The following is an 18,765-nucleotide window of genomic DNA, read 5'->3' as shown; positions in this document are numbered from 1 at the left end:
AACTTCAGTTATGCAAAAAATGGAGCACGCCCTAATAAATAAATATAATGTTATTAAAATGTACTCTTATTTATTTTTGAAGTTATAAAAGATAAACTATTGTGTGTCCCATTTGCGATGAAGTCATAGCAGTATTCGAAGAATACATCTCCTGTACTCCACTTTTAAGCATAAAAATTCCAATTATGAATAAATGTTGAAATACGTCCAGCCCGCCAAATTTTTTTTGTTTTTTTAAATTTTTTTAAATTTCTTTCAGTTTTTTGGTCCCCACTCGTAAAAAAGTTTGCTCTTAACTGGCATAGGCAAGCAACGACCTTATCAATACAGTTAACATACACCGGATTAGCATCAAATAATGTGTCTTCATCTACATTCTACAATATAAGATTCTTTCTTACAGGTGTAACACAACGGTACGCGAAAATTTCTCCATCTTCAAAATTTTCGAAAAATCTTGTATAGGAGCAGCATGTCGTTCTTAGTACCATGGCATGCCGAAAGCTGGCTACTCCATTTTTCATCTCGTAAGTTATTTAAAAGCTGAAGCGGAAAGTCGTTGGCTTTAAACCTAGATTGAGATCACATTTCTCATTCTGTATAATTTCTCTGAGAAGAATCATCCATCAAAGTAATTAAACTTCCAACAAAGGCTTCTATTAACTGAATCGTTGCATGGGGAGAACAAACACGTAAGTGTCGTATCAAATGTTTATAAGTTACCGTATGATGTGATGCAGTACAAGAAGAAAAAATCAAACACGATTAAAAATTCTTAGTAAACAAAAATAATGAGCACCAAAAGAACAGTATTTGCATCAAATTCATTTGGAGAGACAAGATACAATGATACATCGAGAAGACCAAGCACATCGAATAAGGAAAGCAATATTTATACGGGAAAACACGGAATTCAGTATTATTTTAGATAGTAAAAAGCTAAAAATATTCCTCCACCGCCCTTCTCATCCATGCTATAGAAATCAACTTGAATCACCATATGTAGTATGTGGTATTTGTCTTGTTGATTTTCTTTTCTATATTTTTCGGTGATCCAAGGGAAAACCCCTTGTGGGCAGAGCAGAAACATCAGGAGCTTGGAGCGGAGTCTAAACCTGGAATATTTCCACCGAATTCCTTTATGTTTTGTTGTTTTTATGTAAAGAATAAAAACTACCTGTTTTTATGCTCGGTTGATTTCTTTGAAATTCCAGAGTACTAAGAAGAACTTTTTGCATGGAACTTTTGCCAAAGAAAAGCAGGGAGTCAAGGATAAAGTGAATCAGGAGAAAGATTCGAGAGATAGGCTGTGCGGTTTTGCGAAAGCTTGACTTTGATTGAGTATCACAAGGCCTACTTTTTCTTTTTTTAAAAATAATACCGAACTCTTTCCTAAATAAACTTTGACATAAACTTCCAAAAAGCTCAATAGAAATTCACCAAATTATTTTTGATAGTAAAAGTTTTATGGAAGAAAAATCCATTTTATCTGATGGTTAAAAGAAAAAATATTTATATAAATTGAGTAGATATTTTTCTGTGAAAATGATCATAAGTGAACATTATTGAACTTGACATCAATATTTATCCACTCGTTCTGAGCTCTGTCTAAACTGAGTTTTAGAACTTGGTGTAAATTAGATTAAATAAAAATTTTTGCTTGGTGCAACGAAATAATCAATGGTGCCGAATGAAGTTAAATCTGATTTTCACTGTTAGAATTGATAAGTTCAAGAAAAAAAAATGAACTTGTAAAAGTCAATAATTTGCTATATTCAATACTTTTGAACCTCATGAGATGAATTATGAAAAATAAAAAAAAAATAACACTAAAGATTTTTCTCTGTGCCAACAACCTAAATAACCTTATTTAATTATGTTTATGAAATAAGAATCAATTTGATTTTAGTACTAGCTCGCTTCGAAAACTTTACAAAAACCTATTCTTCATTTTTTGGTAATTATTGCTATTGCAATTTTTTTGTCATTTTAAGTTTCACTATCATGTTATTTATGGATTAGTTAAATTTTTCGTGTTTTCTAAAATCTTCACCGTGTTTCCCATGTTATTTTTTGAAGAAAATTTCAAAAACAAACAACTGACAATAATTTTCAATTCATCATTATCGCAGTCAACATATTTCGACATTTTTAAATAACATCTATAAAGTATCAAGGAAACATATATTTTCTGGATATAATGCCGAAATGAACTCGGAAAGAAAAGTCATCTGGTTTCCGCCGGGACTCGAACGCAGGCCCTCTTGGGTTAGCAAGCATACTACCATCTACACCACGCGACCTCACCTACCTTATATATATATATATATATATATATATATATGTGTGTGTCAGAATATACTTAAAAGGAAATTATTTGAAAAAAAAAAATGTATGCTGCCTATGGCGCTGGTATTGGGGAGTTTCGACAAAATAGTTAATTAATTTTTCAATATAATTTACATTTTTCGATATACTGTGTATATATAATGTTTTCGCATTATACACAAGAATCCAGTAATAACGATTTCAAGAGGAGAAATCACTTCGTAATAACAAAATTTCGTTACAAAAGAATTCTACATTTTAACATTGTTCACAATTGTTAATATGTGTCAATATTTAACATTGTTAACTATGTAAACTTTTCTGGGGTATTAACATTTTTGGTTAAAACCAAATTTTTGCTATAATGGTATTCGTTAAAACGGGAATCGAATGTGTGTATAAAACATTCTTATATATAAACTTATCCCTGCGGCGGTGATTACTTGAGAGGTTTAGATATTTCTAAAAGAGAGAGCTTTCTAAAGTGAAGAAAAATACTTTATTCTGTTTTTTTAATGTCCTAAATATTATATCAAAACTATAATATTATAATGTTATATCAAAACTATAATATTATAATATTATATCAAAACTATAATATTATAATATTATATCAAAACTATAATATTATAATATTATATCAAAACTATAATATTATAATATTATAATATAAACTGAAATACACCTCATGTATATTTGCATCAGAGTAAAATTTTAAACACCCATATTTTTCTTTTTCGTTTGAGCCCGGGTTCTTTAACACATGGCCCACAAGCCACATTAGGCCCTTGAGACTTTTCCAATGGCCCGCTGACGACTTACATGATAACAGGATTCATACAAATACGAAGAAAAAGAAACCCTTAATTGAAAAATGTGTTACATAGTAGATACGAGAAGTATAAATTTTTATTTTAAAAAATTTTCAGAACCAATGAAAAAAATAATTTCGGAATCAATGAAAAATAATTTCACAGGATCAATGAAAAGTGATTTCACAGAGTCAATGAGAAATAATTTTAGAATTAGTAGAAGAAAATTATTTCGTAAATCATAAGAATTTATAATTAATGAATTAAATTTTCCAGAATTATTGGAAGATGTATTTTCAGAATATAAATGAATATTTTCATAATTGATGGAAAAATAATTTCAGAATCGATGGAAATTTATATTCTGTGAAAAAATAATTTCAGAATGAATGAAAAGAGTAATATTTAATGTAAGAATAATCTGATAATAAATAAAATCTTCAAATAACATAGAGCTTCCTCTGTTTGACTCTGAGCCCTCGTTGGGCCCGCTCGTTGAGATGCCACTGTATGAATCTATAGTCCGTTTCAGGTTAACTTTGCAGTGCAGAGAAAAGTAGAGATTGTATTCCTTCTCCGCAAAATATGTAGTTCTCATATATCGGAGGCTTACGATGATCATTTATGTAGAATATTTCAATTTTTTCAATGATTGAAAATAAAATACTGAAAAAATATCGTTCTGAACCGATCTTTATTCTCTTAGAATTTTTAAATTAGAAAAAATATTGGTAACCATTAAACGTAACAGAAAAGATTTTTCTCAGTGAGATTGGCGAGAATCAGCCATACCTTACCGCGACCGCGCATCGATACATTGGTTGAAATGCTTTCGTCGTCATAGCAACGAGTGATGCGGTTCCCTCGTAGCTTCTCCTTTACTGCAAAGTCAACTTGAAACGAACCATAGATACTATAGTACGACTTGTTGGCCCGCGACCGATTTGATTTAATGTGAAATTTACTGCATCTTTTCTTTTTCCATTTCTATCGGGCATTTGGACAAAATAAGATGGCTTCTTTCATGCACCTGAAATGATTCTTTCATGCATAAAGGATTTTTTCATACATAACTGATCTTGGAATAAACCACGAGATACTGACAGTGAGTAGACTGCATTTACTCAGGGAGTGCCGAAGCGTCTTCGTCTTCCTTTATACCCTCAGTTGAATGCGGCTCCGTGCGAGCTGGGTGAAGAGTGAAATTTGAATGATCTGTCTAGCTGATACTCTGTGTAATATATCCAGTTGATATAGTGTGGTGTGTGTAAACTATGAGAGAGAGAAATATCACTAAAACCGTTCTTTCAAATTTGAGCGACCTAAAAATGTGAAATGCATTCGAATATACGAAGATTTCTTCAATTTCTGAAGGAAAGGGAGAGAGCCCCAAAATGGACGGGCCTATTTGAGAAGTGATTAAAAAAAAGACGAAGCAATAGAAAAATGCACTGTTTGTTGCATTATTGTTCAGGAAAACAATGAATTTTCATTCGGATAGTATATTTCAAAAATTATTTACAAAATTTTTTAACAGGTGGCACTGTAGTGTGGAAAAAAGGAAATCACGATACTATATTTTCAAAATCACCACTTGCAGCAACAACACCACGTAATCCCGGAACAAAATTCAACGTCTATGGTGAGATTTGGAAAATACTTTACGTATTTCAGTTTCCGAAACTGCAGTGACATCTATTAACGTACTTTATTATAGATTTAAAAATAATGTATGAATTCAATTGAGGCCATCCCGGCCTAGACGTTTGCACGGGTTTCTGCGAGTTTTGTTCTGACACTACGTCATGTTGTTACTCCGTATATTGGACATTTTGTAAATATCGTATTTTAGTTTTTTTCCAAACTGCTACTATCACTACTTTAACCGCACATGCACCTCAAGCAATTGTTACCAACCGTCCTCCTACGTTTTCGAAAATTCATCCTTTTGTCCTCCTTTTCAGGGGTTTCTAGAATCATTTTATTTTTTTTTCATTCTGTTTATATCTCTTCATTGGCAAGAGTGTTTGCTTGTCCCCCCCCCCACCTCCCCGCACACACACACACATTTTTTGCACGCTTTGACCGACGCCGTCGAAATTCCCAGACGAATCCAAGTTGCCTCCGCGCAAGGCAGATGCTATTCCAACCATGGCTCGGCTTGCCCCAGGATAACATGAAAAAGACAGTCGGAAATACAGCTATGGGAGAAAAACCCGCAATATCCATTTTGAGAATACTGTACTATTGCTTGCTCACTATAACAGCATATGCCGTCTTTAGGAGAGGGGATTAACTACTCCATTCAGAAATAAAGAAAATAGGATTCAAACAACACTCAATGCTGATTCCTCTGCAAACAACATTCCCAAAACACACACAAAAAAAAACTTCTGAGGGTATAGAAAGAGAACCCCGCTCAAGAAGCGAAGCAATAGAATTGACCAGGAGGTGGGCAAAATTCGTTAAAATGAGGGAAGACGGATCTTTAGAGAGATAGATGGCTTTTTCTCAGCCCAAGATATCAAGGAAACATTTTATTTTCTGGATATTATGCTGAGGTGAACGGTATGCAAAGAGGGCCTGGGTTCGTGTCCTGACGGAGACAAGATGACTTCACCTCAGCATAATATCCAGAAAATAAATTTTTTCCTTGAGACGTATCTTTCTTTATTTTTTTATTTTTCGCTCCAACTCATAATGTCTATGCTAGACACGTCAAAATGTTGAGACGTATCAAGTCTAAGACTACTGCATAGTTTTTTGGGCGACATCTTCCGCTTTCCACCTGTTCTGAAATTCTGAAGGGAAAAGAAATAAACCAATGGACGGCAACATTAAATAATCTTGACAACTGAAGTAGCGACGGGATTAGTTTTTGCAGATTATGGCAGTTATATACTTTACAAACATCTACTATATCATTAATATTTGTTCTTCTCTTTGTTGACAACTTATCGGATAAGTTCGAATAACCTTTTTCACAACTGGAGCCCGGATTATACCCAAATGCATACGTGCATATGCATTTGCAATTTTGACTTTCTGCACTATTAATGCACACAAATGCATGAAATTACTCGTCTTCTTCACACTTATTAACATTTTTAAACATAAGCAGCATCAATGATCGACTTCATCATCCTAGGCCAAAATTTGAGCAAAATTTAAAATCACCGGTAAATGTGAAAAACAAAATTTATTAAACTTACAAAAGTGATGAGTAACTATGTAATAGCGTAATAGTCGGTGATTTTGCATAATAACCGGGTTTATCATACTCTTGTAACATATGCAGGGGTTCTGTTTTAGTTAGGAGAAATTATTGTGGTGGTGGTGGTGGGGTAGTTTAATTTTTTGTTAAGAAAAATGGAAATTAGGGGAAATGACGTCATCAAGGATTCGCGAGCAGTCGTCCTCCTTTCTCAGTTTCCGAATCTGGTAACCCTGTTTCAAACACATAACCTCTGCGGAGTTTCGAACGAATCGGTATGTTTGTTCTGAATGTATATATCTCCCATATCGTATTTATGTCAGAGTTGTGCTTGCTTCGTCTTCTTGCGAGAGCGTCGATCTGTCTTCCATATTTTGAGTTTATTCAGCCCCCCCCCCCCCCGCGTCTGTTACAAAAATTTGTGACTAATTTTAAAATTCTGTCTAACAAAGATTAGGGTTTCCCAAAGCACAATAGACCAAACGGTGCATTTCTATCGCTTCCCGTTCTTTTTAGTGAATTATTATTCACTTTTCAAACACACCCGTCAAATTTCGGACACCCTGTACATTCCATATCGTGCCTATGTGATGAACATTAAAATCAGATTCAAAATTTATAATTTTAAGAGAATGAAAACTAAAAGAAAAATTGAAATTTGATACTTTCTTCACGTCTCTCTCTCTCTCTCTCTCTGTTGTGTTTTCCAATACCTTTTTTTTCTACACAACAGCAATGGGTATCTCGCAAATCGTGAAAAACAGGATTGGAAAGAATCTGAGTCCTGTAGCATCCTGATTGCTTCTCCAATTTCCTGGATAAAAGACCTGGAATAGAAGAGAGAAAGAGAAAAAAAAGAAGTCCCTTTTTCCTAGCAAGTTTCATTCGAGTCTTTTTAGAACGCGTGAGAACCTATCACATGTCCTGGAATCGACCTAACGGATCGTGGAAACCAATCCAAAGACAGGAAAAAGAAAACGATATTTGATGTAAAAAACGAAAAATAAATCTGTCTCCACACAACCGTTTCTCAATAAATACGTACTCCGGTCGATAAAGTTTCCGTGACACGGGCGTGAGTGGTCTTTGAATGAAGTACCTCGAATATACCACTGACCATTGGTCAAAGGATCTGTTTCTCGAGAAAAACACTTCTCAAAACAAAATAGAACTTTGTTTCTTTTGAATTTTGAATCAGAAACGTAAATAAATTCGAGTTTTGTGACTGACGCGTGTCTTAAGCACACACTACACTGACAATACCTTCTAAAGCAGAGAAGCTGCTCTAGAAGGTGTTGACACTGACGTGACATGATAATCACATCGCGTCAGAGACTTTGCGAATTCTGATTCGCGGAAATTTTGTGACGTTGAAATTATCTGACGTGAAATTCCCACGTCACAGAATTTCCAGAAATCAGAATTCACGACGTCTCTGTAGTGTGTTTCAGCCTTTACACATGTAGGTGTTAATATTTCCCTCTTTCTTGAATTAATTATATTCTCAAATGACAAGATTTATTCAGACTAAGATTCAATTATACAGGGTGCTTGGAAAGTTTCCTTTATCCTGGAATAACTCACGAATTGTTGATCCTATAAACATATTTCCAATCGGAAAAACTATCCAAATAAGGATGGACTCACATCTACGGACACGGCAAACGTTCTATAACATAAAACGGAGAAGCATAAACATTCGCTGAGATATTTGAATTCTAAATCACTGAAAAAACGAGGAAAAGAATAACATAAACTAACGGGCAAACCCATTTTGAGTTCTGAAATTATTTTTTCATTAAATATGAATCTTCGTACAATGGTGCCACAAATGTGTGTGTTGCTTTTACTTACTATACTACTACTAAACTATACACGTACATTGTATACTTTCCTCTGAGGAATTTCTAATGCATTGGTGCATGCCGGAATGTGCGTGTAGGTGTTGTGAACCTAACTTGAAGCTTGTTTGTGTGTAATGCTTGTTATGTGTTGTGCTGCTATCTGCCGTCAATTTTTGTAACTATGAGTGAAGTGTAATGATTGCTGATTGCTGCTTTTTCTTATTGTAGAATTTTTTTTTTTTTAACGTCAGGGAGCTAATCCTTGGCTTAAAGGATTGTGTAAGTTTTGAGTTAGAACATAGTGAGTATGAACTTTGAAGGCTATTATCAGAGGGCAGCACTTAAAGTGAAATTTTCATGGCTTTCAGGAGAAAGTGCCTCCGGGGAAAGTGTGATTTATTGCATAAGTTTTGCAAGAAAATTTTGGAAAAAACTTTTGTGTGAACATTAATATACCCTGTATAATCTTGGCTGAAAACATTTGACAGATATGAATCATTTCTTTACATAAAAAAAATTTGATAAAAGTAAAGATTTGCTGGCATCGTAAACACATTTTGAAAATCCAAAAAAATGAATGTTCATGTCTGAAAGGGATATACGGGCTGTCCCATAAATTCGCAAATAATTTACAAATTCATAAAAATTGAAGAAACTGTGGTATATTCGAATGCGGTTGAAAAAGCAAATCACTGGAAACATGTGTCATATAAATCTGTGTCCTATAAAATACAGTACGATTAACAGTTCATTTCTGAATTTCCCCTATTTTACTGGCGCTTATATAAGTTTTCCGTTGTGATTTTGACATCGATGGATAGAGCACTGTTGATGAAGTTGTTTTACCTCAGCCGCGAAGCTTTACGAACGTTACGGACACAGAAGAGATTGAAAAACATCTGGGTCCAGAACTCTGCTATTTTTTTCGTGCAGCGTCATCTATTGTCAAAATTTTGTAACAATTTTTTTCTCTAACCCAAAAAAATCCCTCTGCGTGAGAATAACTTTTTTCCAAATCGCCTTCAAATATACCGATTCCTTCGATTTTTCAAGAATTTTTGAACTATTTAACGAATTTACGGGACACATTTTTAAATAATAACTAAATTGTTTTAAGTTTTAATTAATTACATTATAATCACAAATAAATCTTTCAATGTGTTGTTGGTAGTTAATACGTTGATAAAACTGCATATTTGTTATAGTTTTTTCCATTTTCCATTCATATGTATGCTCTTTTTTTCCAATTATTCCCGAATACTTCTTTCACATTTCTTAGAGGGCAAACGTACACATACACGCCATATGTACTAAAACAAATAAAACACATAACCCGAATCCCAAGAAAAACATACAAAGTTATTGATTCGGAAGGAGATAAATCCAAAAATTAAACACAAAAGGAAAGCTAAAACAAAATGATACAAAGCAGAACAAATATGGGTATAGACAACACACATATAAACTAATAAACTAACGTAATCTGATACCTCCGGAAAGAACAACATTCCAAACACTGATAACATCTAAAAAAGAAACGTAATGTTTATCGAAGCGACTGATATCATATTTCTGTCCTGGCCATTCAAGCCAGCGAAACTACAAAAATATGGATGAAGCTCCTGGAACCGGAAAATGAAAGAAAGAAGCGGACAAATATAAAGTGTGTAAACTAAATAACTAAATAAATATTTGTTTCGCAGAAGTTTCCGTTCTTTATTATTACCTTTTCGGTGATAAAACCCAACGGAAAACAAAAAGAATCCCATCCAACAAAAAAAAAACTTAACTGAATGAAAATTTTGTACAAAAATGACTGGGAAAAATTATTTATGGTTAAAATCATTATGGGGTAACATGGCTTTTCACATAAAGAATTATATTTCTTGTAATGCTTCTTCATTATCTTATATATAAATGTGAAAGTATGTCTGTATGTATGTCTGTTCTTTATACAAATCTACAGTTTTAGACAGATCGTCGCCAAATTTTGCATATACAGTTGAATCCCGTTATAACGAACTCCAAGAGACCGGAGAAATAATTTCGTTATAAAGAAAATTCCATGTTTATGCATTGTTCCTAGGTAAACGTATCTGGAGGATTAGAAAAGTGTTCGTTAAAACGGGATTTGACTGTATACCAAACAGGATCGGGATTGAATCGTAGGGTACTTTAAAAGTTCGTCAGAGCTGGGCAAAAAACCGTCAGGCAACAACACACTTTCGAAATGTTTACTTCGGTTACTGTGATTCCTTAACAATGCGTTTAAGACATGCAAATGCTTTAAAATGGTTTTTGTCACTTCTTTTATACTACCAGTACCAGTATAATAGTTTATTTCTTTGTAATGGTCTGTCACTTTTTAAATTTCCCCAGTGTATGGAGATAACCCGGGGTTACACCGGGTATTTTTTGATAGTGAGAAATAAAAGTGAGATATTTTTTGGATTGAATGTTTTCTTTCTTACGTTATAAATGTTGTATAAGGAGTGTTTTCTTCTGTAATTCAAAGGTTCTTGACGAGAACGTCAGTTTAATTGGAAACTAAATATGTATGTAAAATAAATAAATCCATGGTTGTTTGCAGTGCATTTACGGCGCAAAGAACAAAACCAAAACATGATGAGCCCCAGAGCTCTGTCTGCTCCTACCGTGCTTCGTGTGAGCCATAACGTCTATTGATGACATATTAGGACAGTCATCTATCAGCTATACATATGCAATGCAGTCCAGGGCGATACATGTTATGTGAAGCATGTGGAGAAACAAAAATTTCTAATTTCCCTCCGCTTTTCTAACATGGCCTGCGTTCATCTGAAACGAAATCATTCACGTATTGAAGTCTTTGGAGAGATTTCAAGGGGGCCATAAGCTTAGATGAGAAAACACAATTTCTTAATTTTTGCATTACGTACTGAATATTATTCGAAGAAAGGATATAAAAATGCATGCATTTTATTGGAGAAAGGGATATGTGGCCTTCATTTCATTGGTGCAAAGGGTCATTGGTATAAAATTCATAGCCGAAAGGGAACATGCGCTTTTCATTTTATATGCAAAAGAGGCACGTGGCCTTCCATTCATAAACACAAGGAGAGGTTTGAGCTCCTCATTTCATAGGTGCAGTTGTTCCAGAGGTGAATTTTTTTCCCGCTGAAGGGGGAGGGGGTCCATGGAACACAAAGGGTTAAGAGTCCTTGGTGTAAATTGTTTTCAATGCATGTGAACATATTAACATTGATTATCAAACGTTCCGTCAATCTACGGCGGTCGTTGTCAGACGAGGGATAAAACATGCGGATGCAATTGACAAAAAGAAGCCCGTTGTAATTCCGTCGTTGATTAGTGCTGTGTCTTGATTGGTTGCTGTTCTAATTGGTTCACATGTATCTGGATGCAATTTTGATTAGTTCTCCAATTGTGAAGGTATAATAATGTCTACGTTCATTATAACGACCATATGTTATTGAGATAACCAATTAACAATCAATGACAAAATTTGGCAATCATTTTAGTCAAACGAATGGTCATCTATCATTAATGATTCTGAGTATGAATGTTATTACTAGAGCTCAGATGTTTGAGCACTAAAAATGGTTGAAATAGGCAGACAAAAAGTCACTGAGAATGCCTGAAATAAGCATTAAAAAAATTTTAATATGGAAAAAAAAAGCATAACTATATATAAACCTGAGGTATTAAAGTTCCAAAAACTAGCTGAAAAATTGGCTGCACTTAATCCGTCCACTGTTTTAATTATACAACCTCTGACAATAAAGTTCGGTGAATAGTTCTGTAACATTAACGTAGATGAAATGTTAACGACAGTTACCTTACTGTCCTTCGAAATAGTCACCTCCCATTACTATGCACCGCTGAGATCTCCTATACATGTCCTGGAAACTTTGCAAGAAGTATTCTTTTGGGATGAAGTTCAAAAGCCTCGTCACGTTTCGTTGGATGTCAGGAATATCGTCAAATCTCTTTCCTTTCAAAGCGAGTTTGAGTCGTGGGAATAGGAAGAAGTCTAGAGGATTGAGATCTGGCGAGTATGGTGGATGTTCAATTTGCACCACCCCCTTTTTTGCCAGGAACTGTTTGACGATATTGGCTGTGTGAGGGCGAGCATTGTCGTGAACGAGAAACCATGAACCTTGTTGTGCGTACTGAGGTCGTACCCTGCGTAGACGTTTCATGAAACGGATCAAAATTTCAATGTACCTTGCAGCATTCACCGTCGTTTCTCAGGTACTTTAAATTGATCTTTCGTTCGTTCATTTTCCTGTTCTCAGTTAAGAACCAACGCACTAAACAAGCACTTTGTAAAACGAGTCTTTCACGGAACACAAACGACGCTCAACTGAACAACGGTGGCGGCAGATGTTCAACACCTGCCGCTACGCATGTGCAGCGTCTTTCTTCGCCAGTGTTGCCAGATCGGCCGTTCTGACTTCATTCACCGAACTTTATTGTCAGAGGTTGTAGTTTACAATAACCGCGTTATTATCCAAATTAAATTGATCTCAAGCCCGAAATTAAATGTTAGTAGACCTTCAGGATTGGATCAATTTCAGGGCCACCATTGCCAGACGCGGAGCCAGTAGAGAAAATGATGTGTAGGGGTTTTTCGAGTTACGAATAATTCTCGTTTATTTGTTGTATTATTTGGAATAATAATTATCATTTCTATAGTTGAAACATAGCTACCTTGTTATATTCTTGTAAAAAACATTTAACCTTTTTTTTCATATTACCACACATGTGGGACTCCTTCAAGCGCAGGGCCCCTGTGTGGCCGCATCTGCCGCACAGGTCTGAGGACGGCTTTGGTCAGTTCAGTCGAAAGCTAAATATTTATATAAAATAAATAAAGTCGTGGTTGTTTGCAGTGCATTTATAGTGCAGAAAACAAAATAAAAACAACATGGGCCCCCAGAGCTGTCTGCTCCTACCGCTCCTCGTGTGAGCCATAACGTCACCTGATGACACTGCTTTTCTAACATGGGCTGCGTTCATCTGAAACAAAATCATTCACGTTTAATACCATTTGGTCAAAGCAAAGTTATTGTATTTTTCAACACCCAATTCCCTGTCTCTTATTAGATCATTCATTCGCGTTTAAATGGGGATGAAAGGAGTGGGGGGATGATAAATAGTACTGAGAGTTGGAAAATTAAAAAAAAAGCAATTCTTTTGCTCTCAATTCTCAAAATATTCAAGTTTCACAGATTATGGCCTCTGAAATTCACTAATTAGCTTAAAACGATGTTAAAATAGGCATTTATGGCAGGAAAATTTCAAAAAGGGCATTTTTTTTAAAAAAAGTTTTTGCTTGGACTTCCAGGCTCTAGTTATTATAGGTTCGTCCGTGTGAAAGATGATCATCTTCTCGGTATAAGATTCCTATAAGTGCATTATAGTAGCAAAAAACACTCGGGATGGTACCAATAATTTTTTCTATTTGTCCTTGTGTACCGCATTTTTCCACGAGAAAATATAAACCAGCCAAACGGAAAAAATATTGCACATTAAAATCATACATTAAAAAAAATAAAAAACAGAAGTGAAGCTTAATCTCTGGAGGTAATTAAGATAATTATATTTCCTTCGGTGATCATTCATAATCAAGATACAGTGCTTGTTTCATAGAATTTTTTCCCAAGGAGGACATCATTTTTTCCCAAAAATTCTTAAGGCGCGACTGGACATGACAAATTAATTTTAATTCAAGCCTCATCAAAACTAATAGTACACGCGATTACAGGAAAATTATACTACTCATCATTTACAGCATTACTTCACACACAAGTCGTAATTAGAAATCAGCAGAACTTTGACAGATAGTTGATTCTTCTTCATTTGATCGAGATTTCTAAAACATATGAACGAAAATTATGTTCAAAACTTAATCAGTCCTAGTTGTATAATAATCATCTTAAAAGATGACGGATCTTTGATTCAAAAGACGTTAATTACATTACTGCGTGGATATTATCGCGTGAACAGCAAATCTCAGAAAAGATTATTTTTAGAAACTTCCATTCGGAGAATCTCAATAATAACTGCTAGCAAACAAAGAGTTCCTTGTAATTTTATAACATTTATCACATCATCAAACGCTCAGAGTTACCATTAAATTTCACAAAAACTGCCTCTAAATTTTGGTGCAACCTCAAAACTTCGTTTTAATGGTTGATGATATATTTTTTAAAAATGAAATGTATAGTGATTATACATATATAGATATATGAACCATTGTAAATAACTTTAGATTTCGAACAAATTCATCTGTACTGTATAACTTGGTAGCGCGCGGGCTTCGTACGAAATTTGATATGGCCCGAAATCTCTGAAAGACTCCTGCTCTTAGAAATTTTCATTAAAAAACCGCTGAGAAAAAAATGAAAGAAACAAAAGCATAAACTAACGACCAAGCTCATATTCTGCACTTCACATGCTGTTCTTTCCTTCCTTTTCTCGATTTATTTTCGATCCAAATATTTTAATGAGTATTGCGCTTAAAGAAATTTATATTTTTTGTCAGGGGAGGGCGGGGGGGGGGGAGCTCAGAAGAGAGACAGAGCAACAAATTTTTAATTAAGTTTAAATAAAAAGTTAGTTTTTTTAATAACTACACAACCTCATGTGACATTAATGACATTTCTGAGGTTCACGCGTGTTATTTGAATACTTTTTTCTAATTAGAAGTGCGCTTTTAAGTTAAACGGTTCTCGAGCTATTCTAGGATAAAGGGATTTTCCAATGCACCCTTTATATTTATAATACGGTCGAATCTATAACGAACTACAAAAGATAGGAGAAATAACTTCGTAATAATGAAATTTCTTTATAAAGGAATTCCAGATTTTTATATTATTCCTATGTAAACCTATCTGAGGGATTAAAAACGTTTTCGTTAAAACGAGATTTTTTGCTCTAACGGTATTCGTTAAAACGGGAATCAACTGTAATAAATATAAAGGGTAGTTAGTAAGAAAAGATCCTAGGCCAGATTTTACTTGCGGTCCGTTGATCCTAGAGCCATACCTCCAATTAGAAACCTCAGATACGGTATTAATGTTGCAAGGGTTGTATAATTATTTAAATATTAAAATACCAAAATCAACATTTTATACGAGCATCCTGTTCTCAAAACCCTAATCAGAAAGTTGTTTTTATGTCTCTCCTGAGGCCAACTAAAAAAAAAATTCCACACCCTTAAGTGCAATATTCGCTGAGAAATTTGAATTGAAAAACTGGGACACAAACAGCATAAACTAGCGAAAAACGCTATTTTCCCAATTTTTCTCCAATTTTTTAATTCGAATAACTCAGTGAGTATTACACTTAGAAACGTGGAATTTCTTTCGTGAAATCCTCAAGAGACACACGGAAAATTTCTAATTTAGCTTCTAAAGACAGCATGTTCCGTATAGATATATACATATAGTAGTAAGTTTTTGTATTTTAAGAGATATGAATGACGCATATGAGGTCATTTTGATACTTTTTCCGATAAAAAGTATACATATAGGATAAACGGTTCCCCGATAAAATGTGACCAAGGGGCTTTCTTTAATACCCTGCGTATAAATAAAATACATAATTTTATATTTATAATATCAAAATACAATAATTGAATTAATAATTATATTGTGGCGGTGTTTCTACGGATAATTTGTGATGGCATATCATCTGCAGAGAGAAAGATAGAGAGAGAGAGAAATGTAAGCTTTGAAAAACTGTCAATTGTGGCAAGCATTGATAGAAAATTATGATTTGTTCACCAGATTTAAAAACTGAGAAAGGAGGATATGCCTGTGCTCACCTTTGGCGATAGCACTATCCCCGATTTCCACAACAGATGGCGCCACTATTCTGACCAATAAAACCGGCCATAACAATAATTTTTCCCGACCAAAACATAACCGCAAAAAAAAACTGGGAATTTCGATGGCTATTGGTCAATGGGGAGAAAACACAAAAACACTCATATTAATAGTAAACTTTCTCCCGATTTCCTATCGGTCGTAGGTCCTCGGCTGTACCTCCACTACGATTCCAGGACGAAATAACTGGATTCTACACTCCCAAAAAAAAGAAAACAACACTTTATTTAATTTATTATCCAACGCCTCCAATGAAACCGTCCTGTCTCTTCCGTACCAACTTTTACACTAACTCTCTTTTTCGAATGTCTCAACTCGTTCTCGTTTCTCTCTCTCGCGACTCCTGTTTCTCCTCGGCCTTTTTCCAACCTCTTTTCTCCTGAACCTTACACGTCCCATCATCGAAAAGCACATCCATCATTTTTAAATGATGATGATGCTTCAAGAGCGTAACTCGGTTTCTCACTGCTACTGTAACAGGGCGTCGGCATTATCTTGCGTATCACCCTTTCGGGTCCCCCAGGCCAACGCATGACGCTATCCGGTAGGCGAGTGTTGTACCGTGCAGTAGCAGCTACTTTGGCGGCGGCCATACCACCCTTGAATGGCAAATAACGGTTGTTCATCCAAGATTTTATGGGGTGGTGGTCACCACCGGCACAAGAGAAGGATGACCTTTCCCTGCCCTGATTCCTGGGTACGCCGTTGTTGACGATTGAAGATTTAGCCGGTTGGCTTCTGGTTTTCTCGGTCTTCGACTGCCGGTTCGTAGCTCTGTTGATTCCTTTGGCAAATGGACACGAAAACAATCGCCAGTCCGATTGCTTGGACGTTTCCTGCCTAGCCGGGAACTGGTTCGTTGCCGATCTCCTCCCTTTGACAGCATGACCATCGTCGTATCGTTTCGAGTTCATCTCCTTGAGCTGCGAGGCCTTGCCCTCGGATGCGGACGCGTCCCGATTGGTCTTGCACTTGACGAGGGCGAGCGTCTTCTTCACCATGTTCCCGTTGACGTAGGGACAGCGCCTCGTACAGACATATGGTATCTTGGATCCTCGATTGACGACTGCCACGTCGACGATTTCTCCGTGTTCTGATATAAACTGCGACACTAACTCGGGTGTTATTCCCTCGGACGGCATGTTGCAGACCGGGGTCATTTTTGCGCATCTGGTCTCGCAAGCCGGTACGGGCACAATACAGCGCACTTTAGTGCCTCCTCCGTGGACTTGGAATTTGTTCGAGTTCCTGAGACAGTACCGGACGACCCTCCAGTCCTTGGTCAGAGTCTTGACCTTCCTGAAAGATGAGACCAACCTCAGGCTGATGTAGCCCTCCTTGTTTCTCTGGATTTGTTTCAGCAGAAAGTTGTTCTTCATGATGTTGAAGTTGGTGAAGTAGCTCTCGACTTGGGATATGATCCTCTCTTCAAGTTCTTCGTTAGGTATGCAAAAATCGTTGTTATTGCCGTTGTTGGCCTTCTGTTTGCCATCGGCAGATGAAGTACACACACCGTCCCTATGGCTCGGCTCATTGATCGGACTTGGAACTGGTACATTTTCCAAGAGTGCGTCGTATGCCGTCGGACATATTAACATTTCATTTATCAAGCGACTCGACACTGCGCAAGTAATTGGCACGTATCCGTGTTTGCCGTCACTGATCTTCATCATACATATTTTGAGAGGGGCTATCTCACTTTCGCCAAATGCGGTCTTGATCCTTATTCTCCCCTCGCCTTCACTGTCGTCGATCTCAACCAAATCAGATCTAACGACTGAGATCTGGGTCCCAGAATCAACTACGCCTCTTATTGTCTTCTGACCACATTTCAAACTCACGGTCTGCGGTGTGTCAATGTCCGCACCAACACCAGCTGCCGGCACCGTGATATGTGCTGTTAGAACTGTGGTTTCTTCAATCGTGTCCCCCTCTTCTGTCTGGACAGAGTTCACCTGGGCCCGACTCAATGGCTCCTGCTGGCCTCTTGCAGAACAAAACCTTGCTATATGGCCTTCTGCTCCACACGCGTAACAAGTGACTGCAGCTCTCTCTCTAGAATTCGAACCCATCGTCGCCTTAGGTGGGCAGGACTCACCCTGAAGCCTCTGGTTTCCGTTGGCTTTCCATCTCGGATTTTGATGAACCGGTCTTGGGGTTCTCGTCCTGTCACTAGGAAAGGGTGTCTTCAGAGTCCTCTTCACATCATCGAATCTATCTAGTTTCTCCGATAGCTCACTTGGTGACACCATATCACTCCATTCGTCCAGATAGTGTTCCGTAAAATCTGCTGGAACGCGTTTTTTCATTTGATCGCTGATGATTAAATCTCTTAGTTGCTCAAACGTCGTGACCCCCAAAGCCTCCGTCCATCCATCAAAATAGGTACACAGTTCGTGGTAGAAATCTCTCCTCCATCTCCATCTCTTTCTCTCTACGCCTCTCCTCCATCTCTTTCTCTCTACGCCTCTCCTCCATCTCTTTCTCTCTACGCCTCTCCTCCATCTCTTCTCTTTCTTTCCTATTGCCTATGATCGTTTTCAGCATCTCTCTGCACGTCGCTTCGTTGTACAGTTCGCTTTCCTGTATGGTACTCACTAGTTGCATTAAGTTGAACTCCGGTCGGACTTCTACCCCCAAGTTGGCGGCCATGGTCTCCAGATCCTCCTTGTTCC

The 18,765-nt window shown here is 36.4% G+C and overlaps 1 protein-coding gene across 1 annotated transcript in view; it reads right to left on the bottom strand.

Annotated features, from left to right (window-relative positions):
• LOC149083035 (uncharacterized) overlaps positions 1-18,342 on the bottom strand; it is a 234,270-nt gene extending 215,928 nt beyond the window's left edge. The window contains exon 1 of the mRNA XM_089236780.1: positions 16,557-18,342. Within this exon, the coding sequence (XP_089092906.1) occupies positions 16,557-18,342 (1,786 nt within the window). The remainder of the gene's footprint in view (positions 1-16,556) is intronic.
• Positions 18,343-18,765: the final 423 nt, after the last annotated feature.

Source organism: Pholcus phalangioides, unplaced genomic scaffold (assembly GCF_987345545.1).
Source record: "Pholcus phalangioides strain wild (caught in Gottingen) unplaced genomic scaffold, Ppha-v1.0 ptg000009l_1, whole genome shotgun sequence".
Classification (NCBI taxonomy): domain Eukaryota; kingdom Metazoa; phylum Arthropoda; class Arachnida; order Araneae; family Pholcidae; genus Pholcus; species Pholcus phalangioides.
The sequence above is the reverse complement of the archived record's forward strand: the minus strand, read 5'-3'. Positions and strand labels throughout refer to the sequence as shown.